The sequence below is a fragment of the Mus musculus genome, chromosome 6 (genome assembly GCF_000001635.26).
Source record: "Mus musculus strain C57BL/6J chromosome 6, GRCm38.p6 C57BL/6J".
In the NCBI taxonomy this organism is placed as follows: domain Eukaryota; kingdom Metazoa; phylum Chordata; class Mammalia; order Rodentia; family Muridae; genus Mus; species Mus musculus.
This window is the reverse complement of record NC_000072.6, coordinates 48,882,417-48,910,049: the sequence shown is the minus strand read 5'-3', so window position 1 is coordinate 48,910,049 and position 27,633 is coordinate 48,882,417. Positions and strand designations below refer to the sequence as shown.

At 44.3% G+C, this 27,633-nt stretch overlaps 1 protein-coding gene and 1 long non-coding RNA gene across 5 annotated transcripts in view; one reads left to right on the top strand and one right to left on the bottom strand.

Moving 5' to 3' along the window:
• Positions 1-861: 861 nt before the first annotated feature.
• Aoc1 (amine oxidase, copper-containing 1) lies at positions 862-14,795 on the bottom strand. Of its 4 annotated transcripts, none has more exons than XM_030255662.1 (5): positions 14,588-14,662; positions 3,274-4,862; positions 2,155-2,440; positions 1,714-1,846; positions 862-1,483 (listed from the first exon to the last, which is right to left on the bottom strand). In XM_030255662.1, the coding sequence occupies exons 2-5, from the start codon at positions 4,856-4,858 to the stop codon at positions 1,217-1,219; spliced, it is 2,271 nt and encodes a 756-aa protein (XP_030111522.1). In that variant the 5' UTR covers positions 4,859-4,862; positions 14,588-14,662; the 3' UTR covers positions 862-1,216. The 4 variants fall into 4 exon arrangements, with proteins under 4 accessions (XP_030111522.1, NP_083914.2, NP_001155094.1 ...); NM_029638.2 differs by lacking the exon at positions 14,588-14,662 and adding an exon at positions 14,752-14,795 and having other exon boundaries at positions 863-1,483; NM_001161622.1 differs by lacking the exon at positions 14,588-14,662 and adding an exon at positions 4,960-5,064 and having other exon boundaries at positions 863-1,483.
• Positions 6,987-27,633, top strand: part of Gm44764 — a 41,607-nt gene continuing 20,960 nt past the window's right edge. The window contains exon 1 of the long non-coding RNA XR_001785236.2: positions 6,987-7,215. This is a non-coding gene — a long non-coding RNA (predicted gene 44764). The remainder of the gene's footprint in view (positions 7,216-27,633) is intronic.

The window sequence follows — 27,633 nt, the reverse complement described above, 5'->3', positions numbered from 1 at the left end:
AAAGAAAGTTAAAAAGTTTTTCTTCCACCATTTTAGCCATAGATGACACTTTGGTCATATCTCCCTCATTATCCTCTTACCCTACAAACTCCTTGGTAACAAATTCCCTTTTACTTTCATATCTTCATTCATTATTTCTTTCTGTAGCCCATTGGACTTTCTTGTGTTGCTTTCCTGAGCATGGGTTGGGGGTTATTTACTTGAGCAAGTGTAACTTACCAATGTTTACACTATCAGTATGACTGCTTCCTCTCTCTGCAACCATTAGCTACCCAATGCTCCTTGGTGGAATGTTGCTGGAACCACAAAATTTTGTTTTTAGATTTAGATTCATAGCACAATTGAGCCGAAGGCATAGAGAGCAGCCTGTATCACCTGAGCTGTCACAAACCTCCCCCATGATTATGGCCCATGTGTGACTGCTTTTCTCTCTGTGTCTGGGTCTGTCTGTCCGTCTGTGTCTGTCTGTCTGTCTGTCTGTCTGTCTGTCTCTCTCTCTCTCTCTCTCTCTCTCTCTCACACACACACACACACACACACACACACACACACACACAAACACACACACCTGCAGGGCAGGAGTGGGGAGTCATTGTTCACAGGACCTGATTGCCCTCTGGTTTTTATGGCCCTGTTATCTTTTGAGCTCTTTTGAAAATGCTCTTCTAAGCCATGTACAGCCTTTTTCCTTTATAACAAAGAGAAGGTTGATCTGGTTTAGCAGCCCATTGGCATGGGCTGTCCCTGGGCTTTTTACAGACAAAACTGCAACAAATCAACATATGTGTGTGTGTGTGTTTGTGTGTGTGTGTGTGTTTAAAAGGAGATCATGGGATAAACCCCAGATCATAGACCAGTGACTAAAGGGCAAAGGTCATTTTATTAGATTTTCACATGAGTTTCTTTACTCCTGCCCATCGTTGAGGTGAGACAATTTCCCCCAAAGTCTCCTTACAGGAAGAGAAAATCCTCAAATGTTTTAACCACCACCCCCACAACCCACCTGAAGAGAATTCTGTGATCTTCCTTTGCATTGGTCATGGAAGTCTTTGGCAGGTATGGTAATAAAACAGGAGTAGAGCCAGCCCTCACATGCTGCTAAAAAGCAGCCTGCAGGGTAGAAACAGAAGTTTTGTTTGTTTGTTTGTTTGTGTGTTTGATTTTCCAGTGTTTGTGAGAATCTGGGGATATGCTTCAGAGGCTGGGGTCAGACCCATCACACAGGCTTGTAGGTCCCATTGTAGCTAAAAGGAGGAGACACCAAGCAGTCCCTGTTCTCAGGGATCCAGCGCTGAACATGGTTGAGACCGTTGTCCTGGGGCCACACTATCACAGTGTCTCTAGATGCCAGGGATGGATCCTCCTCGAAGAAGTTGAATGGCCGGATCAAGAAGCCCACACAATTTCCAGGTGTGGCTGTGTTGGGGACATCCTCTGAGTGAGGGATGTGCAGGAAGCCTACTGTCACCCAGGCCACCAGATCCTACGGGTGAGACAAAGGCTTTAGTGGGCAGGGCAGTGATGGGTACCAACCATCCAAGGGCACTTGGGCTTGGCTTTAAAGATGTCTTTACAAAACTTCCCAAGATGCTCTCAGTTCCATTGGAGAGGTGGGTGGATCTATCATGACCCTAACCTTAGCATTCACTAGAAAAGCCATAATTCTAAGACCACAGGGCCTGAGGTGGGCAGGGGTGGGGATGGGATCAGTACCTCATTTTCAATGTTCTCGTTGTTCCGAAGGAACTCCTCAAAAACCACAGGGGGATCCCAGGGGTCATTCTGGTTGTAGAGGCTGCTGCTGTAGCGTTCAGATTCCCGATACTTTGTCACAGCCAAGGGATACCTGCAGACAAGAGAAGCCAGGTGTCTCTGGGCACCGGGGCTGCCTTTGGGTCCCTTCCAGGGAGCACCTTTGGGGCCAAAGATGTTGAAGTTGTTGCCTCTACAGATGATGATTATGATTGTCTCCTGGGAGTCTTCAAGAATGCCTGTCAGCACTCAAGGGCCAAGAGTTCTGTGAGCACCACCCCTCCCTCCCCAAGTGCAGAAGAGTACACACCTGCAAACACACACATGCTCAGAGCCTGGAGAAACAAAGCACACACAGGCACACACAATCACTGAAGGCAGCCCCTGCAATGGTCTCCTCACCTGGCCCAAGTGACAGCCCGCTCCTCCTGCCAACCTGGTGGTAGCACCTGCTCAGCCATAGAGTGGATCTGCAGGCGGTAGCTCCGCCTGTGGCCCCAACGGTTCTTTTGGGGGCTGCTAAAGAGCAGGTACTTGGGCAGAGTCTGTCCAAAGCGGAATGCAGCCTGGTGCTCGTGGGAGTACTGGGTCTGCTCAAGTGTGGGCTGGACTAGGGAGTGACTTGGGCTCCAGGGATTGGTGATGTTTTCCAGCTTTGTCTTCAGTGTCCGGAAGCTGTTCTTGGTGCCTGGGGGTGGGGTGGGGGAGGTCACAAGAGGAAACGGAGGGTGAGACTCAAATATTGGAACAGAGACCTTTCTGTTTGTAAGATGTCTATCCTAGACCACACCCAGCAGTGGAGAAGATGCATTGTTGACAGCTGGCACTGGCTCAGTGATGGGATGCCATGGTGATGGCAGTCACAAAGGAAAAGAAACCAGGGGAGGTGGAGGCCAGTTCTCAGGTCAGCCATGGCATGTGGTACATGCACGTGATACATTGCAGATCTCTGGAGAGCTGTGCTCTGAAACATTTTCTGTGGTCTGAATCATGGCACAGGGGCATGGTTTGTACATGCTCATGTTTGTACAACCCCAAGGACTGTCAGTATACTAAGAGTATGAAATTAAGTGAGGCCCAGTGGGTGGAAGCCATTTATCTGGCCTCGGGGGAGGGGTATTACTCTGCTATCACCAGATATCTGACACCAGATATCAAATCTCTGATGTCATTCTGTGCTGAGATCATTAATCCATGAAACACACCGAGCAACCTCAGAAGGCGCTGAGCTCCATTTCAAAGTACTAGGTTTCAGAATCTACCTGGACACTTACCCCTTCCTCACTCCATATATACCAACCTACTGAACCCAAGGCAATAAGAGATGCATACTCCACATACAGGGTAACCCTCAGATACTTGCCCATACCTCAGGGACACCTGCTGCTTCATATTGCTAGGAAGCAGACAGAAAGAATAACACCAATGTGACTCAGACAGTCTCAGACCATCCCCTGTGGAGTGAGCCTATTAATGAGAAGCAGCTGAGTGACTGAGAGAGAGTCTGGTAGTGAATCGTACCTGCCACGTCCAGGTCAACACGGTAGTGCACCAGGTGGGTGTGGATGTTGCCAAGCAGGTGGGTTTGTAAGCGAGTGCCATGGCGCAGTCCCTCAGGGGTGTAGAAGGTTGCGTGGACATATCCAGTGGCATGCATCTTGGTCTCCATCACACCATTAGGGTAGAAGATGAAATCCCAGATATAGTCATAATTATAGACTGTCGATGTCGTCCGTAGCACCAGCACATATCCTTTCAAACCCGCATAGAAGTTGAAGCCACCTTTAAAGTTTGAGTCAAAGTGGCGCCTAAGGGGTACCCCTGTGGGCATCTCAAAGAGGCACAGAGCGCGTGGATAAAGGACAGGGCCATCGCTGTCATAATAGTGGAAAGCATCCAGGAAAGTAGCGGTCTCTGGACAGTCAATACCAGGGGCCAGCTCGTGAGTGACACTGCCCAGGCCCCAACCAACATCAATATACTTAGTCTGCATGCCTGCAGGTGTGTGTCCTCCATATAGTGCCACAGCCTCCTGCACGCTGACCTCATAGGCAACACGCTCACCTCCAAAGAGTACATTAAAGATCTGCAGCCCAGAAGAGGATCTTAGCCGGTAAGAGAAGCTCCAGTCTCCGTAGAGCACAACGTTGCCCTCTAGCTTATATCTGGGGCCACTGGGCTGGACAACGTGGGGGCCTGCAACAGTGACTGGCGTGTGGAATTCCCCCCGGGGCTTGTAGGAAGAGAAGAGTGGTGGCTGCTCTGTGGCACCCGGCAGTGGGTCCTCGAGAACCACTTCCTCCAGAACCACTGCCTCCACTTCTCCAACTGCGTATTTCTGAGCCAGTTCCTCTGGGCTGTTGTAGAACTTGCCGTTATACCAGAGCTGTTCCACTCTCCAGTCCTGGACATCTGTGCTGCTATGATCTACAAGGATCTCCAGCCCTGTGGGATGCAGGAAGTAGCCTTCCACATAGCGCTGCACGATAAGCCAGCTTCTACGCTGACCAGACTCCACACCACGCGGCGCTACATCCGTAAAAGTCAAGAACCGGTCATCGCAGCCTAGGAATGAGAAGCCAGTAGTGTCAAGGAAAAACTGGTGCAGAGGCGTGATGGCTCTGTTCAGCATGTGGTAGAGGAGGTCATACTCCGCTGTGGAGATGGGTCTTGATGACCAGGACAGATGGTGCCCTGGCCTGGGGGACAGTGCTTGAACATAGCAGGGCCGTGGCAGGGGCCCCACAGCAAACTCAGTGACATTGGGGTGATCCTGGGCACCGAAGAAGATGATGGCCCTGGCTTCCCGGACAGGACTTTTTCTTCCTTCATCCAAAAATTTCAGCACATTCTTCTTTTTTGGCAGTAGCATCTCAATGAGAAACACGGAGTTCTTGGCCAAAGTCAGATTCTTGGATGACTCCAGCCCCAGCTCCTTTCTGCTCATCAGGAAGCTGTGCACAGCCTTTATCTCCTGGGGGCTCAGGTCTGCAAATATCCTTGCTTTGTCATGAGGAGTCGTCACAGCAGATGCTGTGTCTGCCGTCTGTAGAAGTAATATGACAGCTGCCCAGCCGAAGGCCAGACTCATCTGTGCCAGCCTCATGGCTCTGGAAGACAGCAGAGGGGAGGAGAGGACTTGAGTATAACCCTCAACTGACTGAGCGCCTCATAGAAGCTTTCCCCTCAGCCCCAGCATGTCCTCACCACTGGCTGTCCCCTGTGATTCACACAGAAGGCAGGGATGGGGTCTGTGGGTCCTCCTCACTCATGGTTCCTGACGCTCTCTGGTCCTCTGTTCATGCTTCCGCTGGCTTCTCTTCTCTTCTGTCTACCTCTTATACTCCTGCTGACTTTCTTATCTGCACACATTCCCATGTTTGTGCCTTTCTGGTAGCTTATTTCAAAAGAGGAACGTTTTCCTCAACCAGGGACATGAGTCACAGCAGCCCAGCAGCCCAAGAACTGAACCCCAAATGCTACAAAGCCTTGTATCCTGGTGGAACAGAGGGTTAGGCTCATTGCAAAAGAACCCCCTTTTATGAAGTTGTTCGTATGTGTATGTGTGTTTGTGTATCTGTGTAAGGGTGCGTGTATATGTGCCTGTGCCATGCCATGTATCAATACATGCATAGGGGAGAAGTCAAATTCCAGTGCTCTTCTCTTCACTCCTCACTTTTTTTTCCCTGTAAGGCAAATTCTCTGAAAACCACTGACTTCACTAGGCTTGCCAGCTTGCAAGCTCCAGGGCTTCCCTATCTCTGCCTTGGGCCACAGCTGCTGACATTTCATGTGGGTTATGGGATTAAACGCAGGTTCCTGCACTTGCAGGGCAAGTTCTATCATCTGAGTCATCTCTCCCACAATAAAGGACCCTTTCAGGGATGCTTTTAAAGACTTAGTGTAGATGTTCAAAGTGCAGGCTCTTGGGTTTGTCTTGGGTTCGAATCCTGGTAAATGGCATCATAAGGACAACTTGTATGATCTTGGCTATCTTGCTTCAATTCCCCCCAGGTCTCAACTGTGAAATGGACATGACAACAGCACCATGCTCCACACTAAGCTTGTCCCCCAAAGCAAATCAGATGTTACATTAAAAGTCCAGAACAAATCTGGGCCCCCAGGAACACTCTGGGTGCTCTTTTCCTTTAAACTGAGCCCTTGGTGATGCAGTCTGGACCACAGCACACTGAGGGTGGAGGACACCGCAGACCACATCGGAAGCATAAGCACAACCCTGCCCACTTTCTCCGGCCCCTCACTGTCATATGTGCATAGTGGCTCCTTGGCCGTCAAAGGCTACAGGAACTCCCTAGTCAGGTCATCCCAGGCAGCAAGTCAGAAATAAGCCATTCCTCTTTCCTCTGTGGGGTGGACAGAGTCAGGATCTTTACCCCCAACCTTGTCCCCAAGTCACCAGGAAAATATTGTGTATGCATGCAAGGCAGGGTCTCTGGGATTCTAATAGTCTTAAATGTCCATCTCTCTGAACTCCCTTGTACTTAGAGGTGAGGCTGTCAGGCCCTGTTACGTGCAAAGTTCCCAAAGCCATGCGTGTTGGCTTTTGTCATTGTTATGAGCTCTGATCTTGCCAGATTCTAACCTGACCTTGCTACCTCTGGGCCTCAGTGGGAAGCCCCTCCCAGTGGTATTTCTCAACAGACGAGCTGCTTTATGTCTTCCACCCACACCAGGAGGTTCAGGCAGAACTTGGAGTCTTACTTAGACATTCCACTGGCCCTCTAACTGGACTGCTCAGTCCTAGACTTCAGTTTTGAGAGTGTTTTTAGTTTCATAGGTACCTTGATCAAGAAGTGTAGAGCACTATCCCTCGTCCCCTGTCCCCTACCACTTCTCCCAGTATCCTCTGCTAACAGCACTCACCATAGTGTTTCATGTATAACAACTGAGTTGCAGCAACACCCCATTAATGTCCAGGATCCTGATGTGTAATGACAGGCACCCACCACTGTAATCTCCGCGCCCCCCCCCCCCATCCTGAAACCTGTTTGCTCAGGTTTCACTGTTAGCAAGAAGAGAGCATCAGAGTGGAGCCTGCTGCCCTATTGTTCTGCCACTCCCACTGCTGCTGCCTGCCACCTAGCTGTTCTGGAGCCAAACACGTGATCACCTGAAACTGGACTCCAGGATGATTTGGCAGGAATGGGCCCCTTTACCCTTCTTCATAACCCGGTTCACTGAATAGTAAAATTGAGCTTTGATCAGAACCTGGTTTGTCTTAGCTCCGTTCTTTTTCTCATCCATCTAGTTCCTTTTCTTTCAGCTTGAGTCTGCCATCTCAGCCATACCCCCTTCCTTGCGAGCCGCTGGACGACACGCAACAGTTTGGTGCCCAAACAGGGACCTGAAGAATGGCAGAAGGACACTGAGAGAACACTGTCCATGTGGAACTCCACGGGAAAAGCAAATGGTCTTCATATCGGGCACTGGAGCAACAAATAGGTACACATGCTAGCGCTAGCTTAAAATTTCATTTTTCAAAATGTTGCTGAGGGTGAAGTAGGATACGAACTAAGCTTGAATTGGCACTAACCCAACACTGGTTCTGCTTTGGTCAGAGGCGTATTAATCGGAACTAGAAACTGGAATCAGGCGGTTGTCTCCAGCTTTTAGGAGCTGTTTCAGGCAAGAGAAGGTAGGGTTTAAAGTTATGGATCAGGCGGTCATCTGTAGTTTTCAAGAGTTGTTTCAGGCCAGGGGAGTAGCTCTTGAAGTACAATTGGTAAGAAAGATAGCTGTTGCCCATGGTTCAAGGAAGAAGAAACAATAGATTGCAGAACCTGGGAGAAAGTTGGTGAAGCCTTGAAAATCACTCAGGCAGATAATTTCACCTTAGGCCTCTGGGCACTCATAAATGATTCGATCAAAGATGCTACCTCTCCGGGGTTAGATTGTACCCAGGCAGAGCTTGTAAAATCTCAGAAAGAGCGCCTATCGGAGAGGGCCTTCTCAGAAAAGGGTCCTCTTAACTCTAAAATTGATAAATGTGGAAACTCTGATGATGAACTAATTTCTAACAAAAATCACTCAGATAGAGGAGCTGCCCATTATTTTGATGAGAATTGGCTTTCTCCCGCTCCACCTATGGTCCCCACCTCGGGAGGTGCTACTCATAAGGACACGCGACTAAGCAAATTAGAGTTTGAAATTAGGCCTCAGAAGTTGACTAATGAGCTTCGGGAGCTAAAAAGGATGTCAGAAGTGGGGAAGAGTAACTCTTCTAAAGTTCACCAGGTGCAGCTAGAAAGAGCTGTGAGGCGGGCTCGTGGGACAGGATAGAATACATCTGATATGCTAGCCTTTCCTGTGGTCAAGGTAGTTGATCAGCAAAATACTAGGGTCAGACATTACCAGACTTTGGATTTCAAGTTGATAAAAGAGTTAAAAATGGCTGTTGTGCAATATGGCCCTTCAGCCCCATTTACTCAAGCGTTACTGGATACAGTCGTGGAGTCACACTTAACCCCCCTAGATTGGAAGACTCTTTGTAAGGCTACCCTGTCAGGAGGAGATTTTTTGCTTTGGGATTCTGAATGGCGAGACGCCAGTAAGAAAACTGCCGCTTTAAATGCTCAGGCTGGTAATTCAGACTGGGATAGCAACATGCTTCTAGGAGAGGGTCCATATGAGGGCCAGACAAATCAGATTGATTTTCCCGTTGCAGTGTACACGCAGAGCAAAGCGGCTGTGCACCGTGCTTGGGGACTGTTGCCAGTTAAGGGAGATAGTGATAGAAGTTTAACTAGCATTTGGCAGAGTTCTGATGAGCCTTACCAAAACTTTGTGGACAGGTTTTTGATTTCAGCTAGTAAAATCCTTGGAAAGTCAGACATGGGAAGTCCTTTCGTTATGCAATTGACTTATGAAAAGGCTAACGCAATGTGCCGAGCTGCGATTCAACCGTATAAGGGACAGACAGATTTGGCAGGATATGTCCGTCTGTGCAGACATCGGGCCATCTTGCGCGATTTCGCAGGGGACCCACGTACAAGCTATGTTCTTGCGGAAACGAGGGAATAATGCATGTTTTAAATGTAAAAGTTTGGATCATTTTAAAAGTAATTGTCCTAAGAACAAAGGTGTTGAAAATGGGCAAGCAGGCCGTGCCCCAGGAATTTGTCCCCAATGCAAGAAGGGCCACCATTGGGCCAGGGAGTGCAGGTCTAAGCCAGGGGTTCTGAGCCACCTGGTGCCGGGAAACAAAAAAAGGGGTCAGCCCCAGACCCTGACTTACTTGAAAAAAACAGCTTATGGGGCTATAAATCTGCTGCCCAGCCAAAAAGATCAGTTTTTAAGCTTGTCAGGTAAAACCCAAGAAATACAAGACTGGACCTCTATTCCACCATCCATGCAGTATTAACCCCAAAAATGGGAGTCCAAACTCTGCCTAGCGGTCTTTGGACCGCTACCTGTAGAAACCTGTGGCTTGCTTGCTTGCTTTCTTTCTTTCTTTCTTTCTTTCTTTCTTTCTTTCTTTCTTTCTTTCTTTCGTTTGTTTGTTTTTTCTAGACAGGGTTTCTCTGTATAGCTCTGGCTGTCCTGGAACTCACTCTGTAGACCAGGCTGGCCTCAAACTCAGAAATCCGCCTGCCTCTGCCTCCCAAGTGCTGGGATTAAAGGTGTGCGCCACCACGCCTGGCTTGTGGCTTTCTTTTAGGACAAAGCAGTTCTATTGTAAAAGGCCTGCAGATTTATCCAGGTGTTATAAATAATAATTATGAGGGAGAAATTAAAATCATAGTTGCTTCCCCTCATGGTGTTATAACTGTACCCGCTAGTCAGAGAATTGCTCAACTTACTTTGATCCCTTTATGTCAGTCACCGTATAGATTCTTTTAAAATGAGAGAGGACAAAGTAGCTTTGACTCCTCTGGCGTAAATTGGGTTCAATCCATTACTAATCAGAGACCTAACCTTAAATTGACATATGATAGAAAAAGCTTTAAAGGATTAATAGATACTGGGGCCGATGTAATGATTATAAGAGGGCAGGACTGGCCCTCAAACTGGCCCTTGACTGATTCCTTAACTCACCTTCAAGAAATTGGGTACACTAGCAACCCAAAATGTAGTTCCAAATTGCTAACCTGGAGAGATGGGGATAGAAAATCAGGAAAAATTCAGCCGTATGTAATGTCAAATTTGCCTGTGGGGAAGAGATCTGTTGTCACAAATGGGCGTTATAATGTACAGTTCTAATGAGATGGTGACTAAGCAACATTCAGGCAGGGACCCCTGCTTGGTCATGGATTAAAAAAGAAGGGACAGGGAATTAAGACTTTTGAGGATCCTAAACCTCACTCTAACACAAAAGGTTTAAAGTATTTTCAGTAGCGGCCACTATCTTGCCTGCATCCCATGCTGAAAAAATCCAATGGCTTAATGATATTCCCGTGTGGGTAGATCAGTGGTCTTTACCTAAAGAAAAAAATAGAGGCCGCTTCCTTGCTAGTGCAGAAGCAGTTAGAAGCCGGACATTTGGTGGAGTCTCATTCTCCTTGGAATACACCAATTTTCATTATCAAGAAGAAATCGGGTAAATGGAGACTGTTACAAGATTTAAGAAAAGTTAATGAAACTATGGTACCTATGGGAACTTTACAACCGGGGCTTCCCTCCCCAGTAGCCATTCCTAAGGGATATTATAAGATTGTTATAGATCTAAAAGATTGTTTCTTTACCATCCCTTTGCATCCAAAGGATTGTGAAAGATTTGCTTTTAGTGTTCCTTCTGTAAATTTTAAGGAACTTATAAAAAGATATCAATAGATAGTTCTCCTGCAGGGGATGGCTAATAGTCCTACCTTATGTCAAAAGTTTGTGGCACAAGCCATTCAACCCGTGAGACAACAATGGCCAAAGATTTACATCATTCATTTCACAGATGATGTTTTGATGGCGAAAAAAGACCCCCAGGATTTGCTTTTGTGCTATACTTACAAAAAGCCTTAGCTGATAAGGGATTGCAAATAGCTTCTGAAAAGATACAAACTCAGGATCCTTATAATTATTTAGGTTTTAGACTCACTGATCAAGCTGTTTTTCCCCAGAAGATTGTTATTCGTAGAGATAACTTAAGGACCTTGAATGATTTTCAAAAATTGTTAGGTGATATTAATTGGCTTTGCCCCTATTTAAAGCTTACTACAGGGGAGTTAAAACCTTTATTTGATATTCTTAAAGGGAGTTCTGATCCTACTTCCCCTAGATCCCTAACCTCAGAAGGATTTCTGGCCTTATAGCTAGTGAAAAAAGCTATTGAAGAGCAATTTGTCACTTATATAGATTACTCCTTGCCGTTGCATCTGTTAATTTTTAATATGACTCATGTGCCTATGGGACTGCTATGGCAAAAATTCCCTGTAATGTGGATACATTCGAGGATTTCTCCTAAATGTAATATCTTGCCATATCATGAAGCAGTGGCCCAGATGATTATAACTAGAAGAAAGCAGCCATTAACTTATTTCAGCAAAGAGCCAGATATTATTGTTCAGCCTTACAGCGTAAGTCAGGACACTTGGCTAAAACAGCATAGTACAGATTGGTTGCTTGCACAAATAGGGTTTAACGGAACTATAGACAGCCACAACCCCCAAGATAGGTTGATAAAAATTTTTAAATATACATGATGTGATATTTCCTAAAATGACTTCCTTACAGCTCTATTGATTTTTGCTGATGGCTCCTCTAAAGGGTGAGCTAGATATCTTATTAATAATCAACAAGTTATCATAGAGACTCCTGGCCTTTAGGCTCAGTTAGCCGAATTAACAGCAGTACTGAAGGTCTTTCAGTCTGTACATGAGGCTTTTAATATCTTTACTGACAGTTTATATGTTGCGCAATCAATACCCTTATTGGAGACCTGTGGTATGCTTAACTTTAATACGCCATCAAGATCCTTATTTTCAAAATTGCAAAACATCATTCTTGCCTGAAAAAAATCCGTTTTATATTGGCCACATACGATCTCACTCTGGTCTTCCTAGACCTTTAGCTAAAGGCAATAATTGCATTGACAGAGCTCTAATAGGAGAAGCCTTAATTTCGGATCCTGTTGCTTTGGCCAAACGTGATCATGAAAGGTTTCATCTCTCTAGCCATACCTTAAGGCTCCGACATAAGATCACTAAGGAGCAAGTGAGAATGATTGTAAAACAATGTCCTAAATGTATTACATTATCTCTAGTGCCACATTTAGGAGTCAATCCTAGAGATCGTATGCCTAATCATATTTGGAAAATGGATAGAACCCATTATGCGAAATTTGAAAAATTAAAATATATACATGTTTGTATCGATACTTGTTCAGGATTTCTTTTTGCTTCTCTACATACAAGAGAGGCTTCTAAAAACGTAATTGATCATTGCCTACAAGCCTTTAATGCCATGGGATTGCCTAAGCTTATTAAGACAGATAATGGGCCATCCTATTCTAGTAAAAATTTTATTTCATTCTGTAAAGAATTCAGTATCAAACATAAAACTGGAATTCCTTATAACCTCATGGGACAAGAAATAGTTAAACGTCCTCATCGCACCTAAAAAAAATTGGTTTTTTAAGACAAAACAGGGGCAGTTATTCCCCCAAGGTCACCAAAGGCACATTTTGCCTTTGCTTTATTTGTTCTAAATTTTTTGTAAACTGATATTAAAGGTCAGTCTACAGCAGATCACCACTGGCATACAGTTACTTCTAATTCTTATGCATTGGTAAAATGGAAGGACCCACTAACTAATGAATGCAAGGGTCCAGATCCGGTTCTAATCTGGGGAATCTGTGTTTTTTCACGAGAAGAAGATGGAGCGAGATGGCTGCCTGAGAGATTAACTCATCAGCTGAACACAGATCCTAAATCTTCTTGTAAGTATCACTCTGAGGGCTAAAATTCCTCTTTTGCCTAAAAATCAGTTGGAAACACAGGCTCCCAGAAAAGCTGTTTTCTTGCAACTCTCAAAGCCAGCTCTTCCACAGGAGACCAGAGGCTGAGCTGGAGCCTTGCTAATTTGCAACTGAGTAAAGCACCTGGACTTCCCCAAAAGAAGCTTTGCATTGCTACTTTCTCATTGTCTGGATCTCGTTTTTTCAAGCAGGTCAATCAACACCCTCCAGCCTGACTGCAGCGGGCATGCATCCCAGCCCCCAAGAGCGTACAGGTGGCAGCTACTATTTTCATTCTAAAGACGTGCCAGCATGTATTGTGGCTTTCGGTCTGATTTGTGATTAGGTTTGCTACTAGGGCTAGAAAGGTGAAAAATTTAAATATTAAAAAAATTGGTTTTTATTCTGATAGACAGGCTTAGTCCCTTAGCTGGTCTTTGGTTTTCCATCCTTGCTGTTTTTGCAAGGTCCCCTTACTTCCTCAGGCTGTGGAAATAACAGAGATGAGGAGAGTGACCTCCAGCTCCTCATATAGCCTACAGCCACAAATTGTGGTGTTACTAGTGACATAATTCTTGTTGAGGGCTTGCTAAATCTGAGGTTGACAATTCTCCCTTGGGAGCTGCACAGTACTCAAAACTGTGCATGCTGATTCGTAATAATACAAATACAGTATGGACACCAGCGTGGGTGCAAAAAATTTCACTGCAGGGGAAGGTCCAACTTGACCATTTCTGGGTTCCCTGAGAGATACACCCGGTTTAGCTAGAGGTTGGTATCTAGTTCCAGTTACAACCAAGAATATCTTTCTAAGGCTCTGCCTCCCCTCCCCAAAAGATACCATGGGAAAAAATCGGGTCAATATCCCCCCAGCCATGGTTAAAGCCCATTCATCCAAGGATGAGACAATCATTTGATCACCTCAGTTAAGCGTGGCCTTAATTAAGCTTAATTCATAGGGGGGAGAGAGGTTGGAGACCATACCGTGAGAAGGGCAAGCCCTTCACAGCCTCCCACCCTAACAAGCCAAATGGCCTTGTACTATGGAGCCAGTCGTCACCCCCTCCTCTCTGTTCCCCGCCTGTCATCCAAGGCTGCGGAGGAAAATCCACTACTCTCCTTCAGTGTTATCATAATAAAGTGCCTTTCAAATTCGTACAGTCAGTCTTCACCAGTTTTCCAAAGCCCTAGAAAGACTGTGTAGCTGACTACTTGGTATTCAGTAAAAGTTCAACTAGGAAGTTACCTATTCAGTAACTAATTAACGTTATAAAAGATGGAGCCAACAGCTCAGGGCTAGTCTGCTAGATGTTTATTTACTAGAGCAGAAAGGGCAGTTTTATCCAGATAAGGTTTACCATAAGAAAAGTTAGGAAGTCCCACTGAGACAGGTTTCTTCATTAGGTCCTAAGACTTCAGGCAGAACTATAGAGCATAAATAAATTTTATGCCTCAGCCCAGCCTTTTCTTTTTTATATTAACAACAGGGAGGAGATGTAGATGACACACAACACACCACCACAGTGTTAGGTAATAATAGTCTGTTGTCCTTACTCCCAAATTCTCCCAGCACTTTATATTCCTCTCCCACGCAAACCCCCACCAACCACTTATCTTTACTAGCTTTTCAGAAGGTGGGGCTGGAATCTTAATGTAAGTATTGTGTGTTCCTAGTGTTTTCCTGCCCTCTATGCCTGGCTTCCCTCTTTATAATCTCTTATCTCCAAATGTGTTTCGGCTTTAGCCAGTAGGAAGGCAATGCTGCAGACATTTAGAATCCTCTCTTGTGAAGTCACATGGGCAGTGTGGAGGAGAAAACTTCGGCAGAGCCATAGAGGCAAAGGGAGGACTTGGTAGCCACTGGTTGACCCTTCCAGTTCCCAATGCAGGGAATGCCAGCCACCCTCTCACAGGGCCCTCTTCTCTCACCCTGGAGTTGCCTGTGATGGCCTTCTGAAGCTCCTTCGAGGCTCTTGAGCTTCCTGGATCTCCTCCCTGTCTGTCATCCTGCCCCCTACTCCTCACACTGTACCCTGTCACCTCGCTTTTGCTCCTTCTCCTGACTACCTGTTTGGTGTTCCATCAGAACCCACCTGTGTGCTCTGCTCCGTCGCTCCCCAGCTCCCAGACTTTGTTCCTGGCCACTGACACAAGAAGTCTTCTTAAAGATACTGAACCCCACCCCACAGGGAGGGACAGGGTGAGATATGGGTCAACCTAGCTGGGGACCTATAGCCCATGGGGATCCTCCCTGGACAGGTGCTAGGGTGCTGCTGGCTGAGGTACAAGTGCCCTTGGACCATTTCCCTGTAATTTCCCCTTTAATAGGTGGCCACCTTTCGCAAGAACTATGCTTGGCTTTCTCTGTTACATACTGTGTAATATCATAATGTATTAACATAGAGTCATGTTCAGACACTATGAAGACATTTACTAGCCAGTTTTTTCAGTTATTTATTTATGGATACACACACACACACACACACACACACACACACACTTTAAATTAAAATAGAGTGACATAATTTTGCCCCTTCCCTTCCTCCCTTTGGTACCTTCCAGGTATTCTCCCTTAAACCCCTCTCATTTATCCAAGCTCTCAAATTGATAGACTCTAATTCTCCCTCTGTCAGCAATTATTATGGTTATCTATAAAACTAATAATTCTTTGTTTCAGGGTGGGACCCTGTGAAACTTTCCGCCTTCCACATTAGAGTGTCTACTAATTGTTCTGGCCTTGTTTATGCAGCCATTTCTAGGAGAGATTGTTTTACATCAGGCTTCCTGGTTTTCTGGCTCTTAGAATCTTCCTGCCTCCTCTTCTGTGATGGTCCCCAAGCCACAGATGTGGGAGCTGTGATGTTGATGTATCTGTTAGAGCTTTGCACAGTCTATTGATTTCTGCATTGTGTCCAGTTGTGGCTTCCTGTGATCGTTTCCATTTGCAGTAAAGTGAGCTTCTAGTCAGTTCTTAACAGGAAGCGGACCCTGGTAAAGTGGGGCTGATAAGGACAGTCACCCACAGAGAAAAAGAGAACTGCTGTGTATAGAGAACTTGGAATCAGAGAGGGAGGCATTTGAAGAGAGAAACTCCTAGTTGAGCTTAATGAAAACAGATTTTCCAGCACCCTGGGATCCTGGCAGTATTAGGAAACGCCAAAAGTTGTGGCTATGGGACGATTGTGTTTATGTGAGTATTGTGGGCCTTGTCACTCTCCTTTCTGGTGGTTCATTTGCAAATCATTTCAGAATCTGTTGGCAACCAGATAAAGAAAGGAGAGCACAGTTGACTCAACATAGAGACTTTGAGTGGGATTAGCTATAACTGCCACAACGGTGTTGGCTACAGTGAAAATTAAAGTGTCTGTCTTTAGAGTTGGGAATTCTCCTTTGTGAGATCAACAATTCCATGGAGAACTAAGTGGGTTGGACCAGAAGACGGTTCCAGGAACAACCCAACTGTGGAAAGTCTAATCTCTTTTACTTCTATAAAGAAAAATAGGGGCTGGTGAGATGGCTCAGCAGGTAAGAGCACCCGACTACTCTTCCAAAGGTCCTTAGTTCAAATCCCAGCAACCACATGGTGACTCACAACCATCCCTAACAAGATCTGACTCCCTCTTCTGGTGTGTCTGAAGACAGCTACAGTGTACTTACATATATTAAATAAATAAATCTTTAAAAAAAAAAAAGAAAAGAAAAATAGTTGGTGGCAGAAGATACTTGCATAGGTTATAAGTGCTGGAAAGAGTCACATACAGCTACATACAGTCACATACAGTCATGTACATGTACCTCACACACACCAATGTGAACTTGAAATGGATCAAAACCTAAATATAAAGTTAGGAGCATAAAACTATTAGAAGAAGGCAGAGAGTAAATCTTCTTAACTCTTGGTTTGATATGGGAGCCTTAGCAATGAGCCCAAAGCACAAAAACCTGGTGGATACAACAGATACGGAGGATGGCAGCAGCAATGGAAGAAGAATGGATAATTCTATCTGAAATGGGCAAGTGGGGCTAGAGAGGGGCTTGATGGCTAAGAGAAAGCACTGCTTTTGTGAGCATCTAGGCTGCCTGGATTTCCAGCTCCAGACAATCAGAAGCCTCTGGCCTCCTTGGGCTTCTGCACTCATGAGAATCTGCCCTCCCCTAACACATATACCCAGAATTAAAAAACAAAGTGTGTTTTCATTTAAAAGGGGCAAGTATTTGAGTAGATATTCATCTGAAGAGAAGACCTTGTCCGTGTCAGTCACCAGAAACGTGCACATCATTGTAAGGACAGGTTCAAACTCCTCTCTGCTGTTTGGGAATAATTTACTGATGTTAACTACTGACTTCACGCTGTGCTATGAAATATGGAATGTTATTCCACTTACCCAACTGCAATCTTTAAACACACCAGTCCTCCCCTCTCTATATTTCACCCCTTCCTAGGCTCTTCACCAATAATCTCTCTAATGGTGTTGGAAAGACAGGGTCTCACTATGTAGCCCTAGCTGGCCTAGAACTCCTCTATAGGTCAGGGTGGCCTCACACTCACAGAGAGCCACCTACTTCTGCCTCCCAAGGGCTAGGATTAAAGGCATGTGACATCACACCCAGCTCTAGTCTCTTTTCTTATGAGATCAATGAGCAACTTTTTGACTTCCATATTTAAGTGGCTGGTGTATTTCACTTAACATAATGTCTTTTGGTTCTAATGATGGAAATTTCTCAATACAAATGACAAACATCTGAGATGACAGCCATGCCACATTTACTGATCATTACATATTGCATCTATGTACTTAAGTGTCACCTTTATTTCATAATATTTACAATTACTGTGTGCCTAATCAGATAAAATGATGACAATAGCAATGCAATATGTAGAACAGAAAAATAAGATTCATTAACAAGTGTTGGCAAGATAGAGAGAAATCTTAGTCCTTATGCACAGTTTGTGGTAATGTAAAATGAGGCAGTCACTTTGGAAAACATGAATGAACATAAATTTTCCATATGACCTAGAAATCCCACTGGTAGACAAATATTCAAGTAAAAGTATTCATTGGCACAGATGTGTGTACAATTGTTTACAATGGTATTAGCAGAAGAAACTTGGATGCTTAATAAGTGATATAGTTATTCATCCACTTTGTGTCCACAACTGCACGGGAACCCCTGTGCCTGGCATGAGCCCCAACAACCTCCAGCTCCCCATCTCTACAGCAGCTGGGATCCATGCCCACTTCTGAGCCTGTCAGGATCTCTTCCACATAATTGCTTATCTGCAGGACATGCACGCAGCAACCTCACTGCCCACCCGCTGCTAACTGCATCCCAGAACATTCGTACCAACCCTGCTTGCTCTCCCGCAAGCTGTCCCAGAGGTGCCTGTTTCCTACACAACTATGGCAAAGAGGGGAATGAGAGCACTGTTATGTGCTGCACCATTGTTGTCTATTACAACTGTGTTAAATGAAAGAAGCCATTTACAAAAGGGTTATAGATTAGATGGTTCTATTGATAGAAGGTGTCCAGAGAAGCCATCCTCTCCAGAATAGATGTGATCTGTAGTGCAGATTAGAAGTGTGTTGGTTGATGAGGCTGGAGATGGGGTATGAAGAGGGGATGAGGTATGATAAGCATGGTTATCCCTTTTTATGGAGAGAACAATGTTCAAAAATTGCTGATGGTTGCATGTATCTGTCACATATCACAATCTGCTGGTGTGTATTCTTTAAATGAGTGAATAATGTATATGACTGCTCCAGTGGACCACGTTTTTAAAACCATGAGTGAACCAATATCTAGAATACACACAGGGTGCTTGCAAATCAGTCAGACAATCCAATCTCTATGGAGTCCTGGGTAAAGATTCTCAAACACAACTTAAAAGAAAGGAAACCAAAAAGGGCTCAAGAGTAAATGTAGCCATTTGAAAAAATCCAAAGCATTCAGCAATAAGATCAAAGCAAATATCCAGAAGTCAGATAGCTGGAGGATGCCATGTGTTGCCATAGATGTGTAGGAAACAGGCACCTCTGGGACAGCTTGTGGGAGAGCGAGCAGGGTTGGTATGAAAGTTCTGGGATGCAGTTAGCAGCGGGTGGGCAGTGAGGTTGCTGCGTGCATGTCCTGCAGATAAGCAATTATGTGGAAGAGATCCTGATAGGCTCAGAAGTGGGCATGGATCCCAGCTGCTGTAGAAATGGGGAGCTGGAGGTTGTTGGGGTTCATGCCAGGCACAGGGGTTCCCATGCAGTTGTGGACACAAAGTGTCCACGCAGAAACCTGCAGGAGAGGAGGTTAGGGTCTGAGAGGAAACAGGCTGAATGGCTGAGCGCGGTGCTGCCAAATTAACATGAAATGATGCACACAAAGTCACTGGGCATATTTTAAAGAAGCAAAACACATAAAGATCAGTATTAAACTGTCTAGAGTTTAAACACACACCACTTAAGTCTAGATCGGCCAACCAGTGAGTTCATTGGGGTTAATTGAAGGAACATAAGTAACTCAAAGGCGACTCATGAAAGATGCATCCCTGGCTCTCTGCCTGTCCATAAGAAGCTCCAGTGGAGGGAGTATCTTCCGCTCCAGCAGCTGCTTCCTGTTTATTAACCCTGGGGAGGGGTCCTATAACTTTCTGAACTTCCTGAGCCTTACAGGTTTTGTTAGCTTCCTAGGTTTTATGAGCGTCCTTCCTCCTTCCAGTATGGAATGCTTCAGTTAGGAGGAAATGGCTATTCAACCCCGAACGCACAACCCCTTTCTCCAACTCCTACTTTCCTTTCATCCCTTCTGACATATTACCTGTGTCTTGCGGGTTGGGTGGGGTGGGGTGGGGTGTGATATAAAGATCTGATTATTTCCTTCCATTGAGCATTGGGCGTTACATCATGACAATAGCCATTTATTCTCAGCAGTTTGGCTGGTTACTATTATCTGCAGTAACCACCACCCACTGGGGGGGGGGGATCTTTTCTTGTAATGACTAAGGATGATAATCTTTGGGGATAAACACAAGTGTTTAGAAAGCAATTTTCCAGGTACATCACATCTGTTTAATAAAGCTATAGCAGAGACCTTCAACACCCCGAATTACAGATCTTTGTCCTGGATTACCATACCCAGTGTGGCTACTTCCTGCAGAGTGGGTCTTAAATCCAATTTAAGCAGTTGCTTGTATCCACAAGAGTTGTACCACTACTGCACCAGCAGGAATATATTGTTAGGAAAGTTGCATTACAGCATACAGGGTCCATAGTTAAGCAGAACTGTTGGTAATAATTTTCTTCCCAGTAACTTGCACAGTCCCTTCTGGGACTGTAAAACCAGCCATGGCAGAGAGAGCATAAAGCTCTGGTCTAGTAGATATAGTCAGCAGTAGTGGCCATAGCATATATGGTGTGGGAGCCACAGGAGTTCCCCTGGGCATGATTCTTAGAGAGGTAGACTACCCTTGGCACTGGTATCTTTTTTTTTCTCTCTCAGTCAGTCAGGGATGGTTTATTGAATGCACAACTCAATGCACTGGTCAGACCAGGGACATAGTTTGGAATTGGATCTGATACTGTAACATCAAATATCTTTCTCTGTCAGCTTATAAAGAGAAAAACCCCACAAAACCCACAATGAGTGCATACATAGGTGCAGGAAGTGCTGCCCAGTGGTCAGCTCTGATTCAAGCTATTTCAGACTCAACAGGTCATATTGACATTCAATTTGATGGGTCCTACCTGAAGCTTTGTGGAATTTCTTAAGATTAGCAGACCTCAGAACAAACAGAACACAACAGGGTATGTGGTCAACATGACCCTGCTCTGGGTCAAGTTATTTTTCTACGTCAATGACTGGCAGGCATGTTATAGCAACAAGATGAAATAGCTGGCAGGCATGGAACAAAATGGCAAGAGCTATGGCCAGAGAGAGGGGGTTAGACCATAACAGTTACAATGGTAAAGACCATTCATATCTTTCAAAGTTCTTCTAGAACTTTATATCATTTGGCACTGGTATCTTTACTCAACCACTTCAGGAGGTTTGGGGAGTGACCCTTTCTACTCATGCCTTTGGTCAATTTTGCTACTGAAGCTTTCCAGATGCTTTCCCAACTCTAGGACATTCAAATGTCTGGGAGCTTTCCTAGAGGACCCTCCCCAGCCTGAAAGGAGAGTCAGAGGGTCTTTGCTGACAGAGCCGCCTGTAGAGGAGATGAGGAATCAGCTAGGGGAGGGAGTGAGCCAGGCATGGTGGTCAGGGCAACCTCTAGCTGGCTTGCTAGCAGTCAATCAGGTCATTTCTGCTGCTCAGACAGACTAGAAACCAGGAGTGTCTTTATGTATACAGGTTTCACAGAACAAAGTCTGACTAATGACTAGCCAAGTGGCATAGAATATGTGTTTGACTTTTCATTATATATCCAGGGTTAAGTTCAGTTACAATTAGAAAATACAAATAGAACAGATTATTCTTATTATGATTAGCCCTACAACTCCAGTTTAAAGAATCTAAAAAGGTCTCCTCCAAAGCAAACCCATTTATTATACAAAAGCCTGTTTTAAGTTTGACATTGTTTGCTGTTTTAAAGCATCCTCACAAACAGAGAATATCTGAAGCAGTCCTTTTATGAATAAAAAATACTAATGCCTAACTTCTTTTACAATGCGTTTCATCATCTACACTATGAAGTAGAAAAAGTTTATTTTAGTCAATCTATCTTATTTACTGAGTTTATTCCTCCAGGAGTGTACCCCGTATGACCCATTATCTTTAAACTACATTTTTAGAGAACTCTAAGCCTATAATAAAAAGAGACCTTGACACTGTAACCTATTCTCCTGGCCAGTCAGAGTTTGTCAGTTGTCTCTGTTTACCCTGCACCAATTATACTGCTTGAGTTTACTCAGGGGCAGATACCCTAAGGAGATTCGTGGAGTAACAGCCTCATCTAGCTACGTGCCTGTCAACACTTAATGATCTCCAGGGCAAAAGGAAGACTTCCAAACAGTGGCCAGATAAAGTTACTTTTAGGATCTTTCCTAGGAAAGATTCAGACATAATTTTTCTCAGGAAAAGATATAAATTGAGTCACAATGCAGAAAGTCCCCAAGAATGCACCACACAGAGACTCAGCTTTGCTGGAACTGTGTGAAGCAACGTTGCCAGCTCTGTGACTCTTGCTGTTGCCAATGGATGTGGCTGTGCCACAAGGGTTAGCACTATATAATGAAAGGATCTCTGAAGGCTCACTGCTGTCCATTCCAAAAAAGGAATGCTGGTTGTTCTCAGATGGTTACAAGGATACTAATACAGAAATGTTAGCAAGGTCCAACATAGCACAAAAGGATCCCATGGCCTCTGCCAGTCATCTCGTCAGAAGAGCAGCAACAACATAAATGAGAGGCTACCTCATCCAGCCCTACACTTATTTCCCATGAGCCACCTGACCTCCTCAGCTGTGGAAGATGAGAGAGGATGCTGCTGCTTCCAGACTGCTGCTGACACTGACTCTGATCATGACAGGCTTTGGACCAGGGCTGTGGCCATCACTTCTCCACTAACTACACCTGACTGATGGAAGTGCTTGGGATAGAGGAACAGTCTCTGTCCTGAAAGTACTTTCCTGGAGAGGGGAAATGCACACAACACACCCCTTGGATATGTTTATTCTCCTTCGCCTACTCCACTCTCTCATTTACTCCTTGCAACTGAACCATTGCCCAGGCCTCGAGGTTTTCCAGAGGCTCACAAGCACTGAATTCGGCTTCTTGACAATATTTTCTCTAGGAACTCTGGCTCTATACAAATGCTACTGCATTTGCCCAAGAGTGAGCCAGACAGACCTCTTTGTCTACCTCCTCTCTCAACCCCTTTTGATTGCTCTAGTATGTTATGAACCTGGTTTATCTTAGTCTAAACCATTCAGATCTGCCAGAGCCTCTCTTACCTCATAAAGATCATGACCCACCCTGGAACTCAACCGTGACTCTAAGAGTCCCTGCTTAACCAATTCCATCTCTTGGCTTTTCTGTGGACATTTTCCTACCCAGACCTATGAATGGGCCACCAGATACTGTGTCTTGTACGCCACCTCCCTCAGCAATGATTGCCCTTTATTTCTTGCCTTCTAATCCCCAATTTTTCACAAGGAGTTCACCCAGCGATGACAAGTGTCCCTGGTCTCCCATGTGAGCCAGTCCTTCAGGGATTGAGTTCTCTGTGTTATTTCAGGTGATACAGCCTCTGTCTCAAGGAGCGATGGGGATCTAAATTGCTGTCTCTCTGCCTCCATAGCACTCAGACATACCCTATCTACCCACACGTCCCAAAGCTTCATAAGCCTGGTCACAGAAGGTCCTTAGTTCCCTACTTACAGGGAGATGCAGAGCGTTACCTGCCTGTCATAGTTCCCACAAGGGACCATTATCTACACTCCTATCTGCTTGCTGCATTATGGATGCCCCTGCTATATTAATGGGCATGAAGTGTATCTTCTACCACTTCCCTCTTCTCTTTCTTCCTCCTCATTGTCTGATTATTTCCAGAAATTCCAAGTTTCATGGTTCTAGAAATAGATCTGAGGCAGGGTCTAATGTGCACACTTTCTCCTTTGCACTCTGGTAGCTGTAAGAAATGGCAAGCCCATACCTCCATCCCATCCCCCCTCTTCCTTCTTTTCCTTACAAGCCACCATCATGGCTCTTTCTTGTAATTCCTACCTTACACAAGCAACCCTTTTCTGGGAAGACAGACAAGCCTTGGCTGCATGTCATATTATCCACATCAAAGACCAAACAACAGCTGTCACAGCCCTGATTATGGCCTTGTCCCAAATGTGCTACTTTCAGGAATGATAATGTTTTCTAGTTTAATAGTTAGTTTGGGAATGTCCCTTACTTGCACATCAAACCTCATTCATCAAGAAGACATGTCATTCCACATCACACAGAGGAAGACCGCCTCTCAGAGATGCTCCTAAGGATGCTCCACTGTTGGACAGCTTCCTCCTGCTGCATGTCTTGTTGCTCATCATGAGGAGCATGCAACTGCCATCACAACAAGGAGACACACTATCCCATTACCACAGGAGAAAGGTAGCCACACTGGGATTGTCCCTGCAGATACTCACTCTAGGATCCATCAGTCCTCATTACATTCCTTACCATCAGTAACAGGGGCCATGCGACAACTCTTCCTAGGCTTTTGTGTGTGTGTGTGTGTGTGTGTGTGTGTGTGTGTGTGTGTGTGTATGTGTGTGTCTGTCTGTCTGTCTGTCTGCCAGTCCCATTTCAGTCAGTAACTGTAGTGTGAATTGTCCTGGGGAGGCACGAACAAATGTTTATTCACCCAATTCCTACATGACCTGGGTGAATCAATGATGTTATTGAAGTTCCATGCAGGGACATGGCTGAGGGGTTACTTATAGGAGCATGGGCAACTCGAAGACAGTTGCATCACTGTAAGAATGGGTAATGATGCTTTCACCTGGTCCTTGCTGCTGGGGCAGACCCATAGTTGGTCTGCTCCCCTGAAGACTCCATATCCCAATACATCCTAGAGGACCTGCTGTACTCAGAGCAGGTGACTCCTAGTTGGTCTGCTTCCTTGAAGACTCCATATCCTGATACATCCTAGAGGACTCGCTGTACTCAGAGCAGTTGAGCAGTTGAGGACCCTCTGCACCCAGAGCAGTGGAGGACCCTCTGCTCTCAGAGCAGTTGAAGATCAGCTGCACTTAGTGCAGTTGGACAACAGCTTGCTGCTCCACAGAAGACCCAACAGTCTGAAGGCCTCCCACAAGATCTACTGCAGCCAGGGAAACATGTGAAGAGCCCCCAGTTGGAAGGCCGCACAGGTGGTCTGATACAGCCAAGGCCACAAGCCTAACAGGAGATCTGTAGCAACCCAAGGACAAAAGAGGCAGACTCCAGACAGTCACCCAAACCAACAAACACCAATGATATCCAGATTGCAAAAGGCAAGAGCAAGACCATAAGCAACAGAAGCCAAAATACGTGGGCATCATCAGAACCCAGTTCTCCCACCACAGTAAGCCCTGAATACACCAACACACCTGAAAATCAGGAATCTGCCTTAAAATTCTATTTCATGAAGATAATAGAGTTCTTTAAGGAGGATATCAGTAACTCACTGAAAGAAATACAGGAAAACACAGGCAAATAGGTGAAGGAATTGAATAAAGCAATCCAGACACAAAAGTGTAAGTAGAAACAGGAAAAACAAACAAACAAACAAACAAACAAACAAAAAACCACAAATGGGGGCAAACCTGGAAATGGAAAACCTAGGAAAGAGGTCAGGAATTACAGATGTAAGTATTCCAACAGAATACAAGAGATAGAAGAGAGAATACGGTAGAAGATACAGTAGAAGATTATGGTAGATGATACAGTAGAAGAGATTGACACAACAGTCAAAGAAGATTCAAAACATAAAAAACTCTATCCCAAAGCGTCCAGAAAATTCAGGACACAAGGAAAAAACCAAATCTAAGAATAATCAGAATAGAGGAGAATGAAGATTCTCAGTTCAAAGGACCTGAAAATGTCTCCAAAAAATCATAGAAGAAAACTTCCCCAACCTAAAGAAAAAGATGGACACAAAGGTACAAGAATAGTATAGAACACCAAATAAATGGTACCAGAAAAGAAAATCTTTTTGTCACATAATTATCAAAACACTAAATACACAGAGCAAAGAAAGAATAGTAAACGCTGCAAGGGAAAAAGGCCAAGTAACATACAAAGGTAGACCTATCAGAATTACACCAGACTTCTCAACAAAGACTATGAAAGCCAGAAGAGCCTCGTTCGAGGTCATGCAGACTCTAAGAGAACACAAATGCCAGCCCAGGCTACTATACCCAGCAAAACTTTCAATCAACATAGATGGAGAAAACAAAGTATTCCAGGACAAAACCAAATTCAAACAGTATCTATCTAGCAACCCAGCTTAATGGAGGATCCTGAAAGGAAAAATCCAACACAAGGAAGATACCTGCACCAAAGAAAGGACAAGATATTAAGTAACAACAAAGTCCAAAACAGAGAGCCACAAGCACATAAAACAACCTACAAAACCAAACATATCAGAAACCAACAGTCATCTCTCTTTAATATCTCTCAATATTAATGGACTCAACTCATCTATAAAAAGACATAAGCTAACAGACTGGATACTCAAACAAGATCCAGAATTTGCTGCATACAAGAAACACACCTCAACAACAAAGACAGGCACTATCTCAGAGTATAAGGATGGAAAAAAGTCTTCCAAGCAAATGGTCCAAGGATAAAATAGACTTACAACCAAAAGTTATCAAGCATTATGAAGAAGGACACTTCATATTTATCAAAAGGAAAATCCACCAAGAGAAACTCTCAATTCTGAACATCTATGCCCCAAATGCAAGAGTACCCAAATTCATAAAAGAAACTACTAAAACTCAAAACACACATTGAACCTACAAAATAATAGTGGGAGATTTCAACACCCCCTCCCTCCAATGGATAGGTCATTGAAACAGAATTAAACAGAGACACAGTGAAACTAAGAGAGGTTATAAACCAAATGGATTTAACAGATATCTATAGAATATTTCACCCTAAAAGAAAAGAATACACGTTCTTCTCAGCACCTCATAGTACCTTCTCCAAAATCGACCATATAATTGGTCAGAAAATAACCCTCAACAGATACAAGAAGATTGATATAATACCATATATTCTATCAGACCACCATGGCCTAAAGCTGGTCTTCAATAGTAGCAAAAACTAAAGAAAGCCCACATACACATGGAAACTGAACAACTCTTTACTCGTGATAACTTGGTCAAGGAAGAAATAAAGAAAGAAATTAAAGACTTCCTGGAGTTTAATAAAAATATTGACCTGTTATACTCAAACCTATGGGACACAATGAGAGCAGTACTTAAAGGAAAGTTCATAGCACTAAGTGCCCTGGTAAAGAAACTGGAGAGATCTTACACAAAAAATTTGCAGCACACCTGAGAGCCCTAGAATAAAAAGAAGCAAACTCACTTAAGAGGAGTAGAAGGTAGGAAATAGTTAAACTCAGGGCCGAAATTAACCAAATAGAAACAAAGAAAACAATACAAAGAATCAGCAAAACCAAAAGCTGGTTCTTTGAAAGAATCAAAAGGATAGATAAACTCTTAGCCAAACTAACTAAAGGGCCAAGAGGCAATATCCAAATTAATAAAATTAGAAACGAAAAGGGAGACATAATAACAGAAACAGAGGAAATTCAAAAAATTATGAGATCCTACTATAAAAGCCTGTACTCAACAAAACTGGAAAATCTAGATGAAATGGATGGTTTTCTAGACAGATGCCACATACCAAAGTTAAATCAAGAGCAGGTAAACTGTCTAAACAGGCCCATATCACACAAGGAAATAGAAGAAGTCATTAAAATTCTCCCAACCAAAAAAAGCCCAGGGCCAGATGGATTTAGTGCAGAATTCTGCCAGACCTTCAAAGAAGATACAATACCAATTTTCCTCAAATGATTCCATAAAATAGAAACAGAAGGAACACTACCTAACTCATTCTATGAAGCCACAATTACTCTGATACCTAACCCACATAAGGACCCAACCAAAAAAGAGAACTTCAGACCAATCTCGATTAGGAATATCAATGCAAAAATACTCAATAAAATTCTTGCAAACCAAATCCAGGAACACATCAAAACCATCATTCACCACAATCAAGTAGGCTTCATCCCAGGGATGCAAGGTTGGTTTAATATACAAAAATCCATCAACATAAACCACTAAATAAACAAACTCAAAGAAAAAAATCACATGATCATCTTTTTAGATGCTGAAAAGCATTTGACAAAATACAACACCTCTTTATGTTAAAAGTATTGGAGAGATCAGGAATTCAAGGCCCATATCTAAACATAATAAAAGCAATTTACTGCAAACCAAC

What these genes read in the sequence shown, in the direction of transcription:
- Aoc1 (NM_029638.2), bottom strand. Translation starts at nt 4,858, where the DNA reads ATGAGGCTGGCACAGATGAGTCTGGCCTTCGGCTGGGCAGCTGTCATA. An exon ending in CGGGCTGTCACTTGGGCCAG is followed by an intron (nt 1,847 to 2,154) that starts GTGAGGAGACCA and finishes TCTTGTCTGCAG; the next exon opens with GTATCCCTTGGCTGTGACAA. An exon ending in ACGAGAACATTGAAAATGAG is followed by an intron (nt 1,484 to 1,713) that starts GTACTGATCCCA and finishes TCTCACCCGTAG; the next exon opens with GATCTGGTGGCCTGGGTGAC.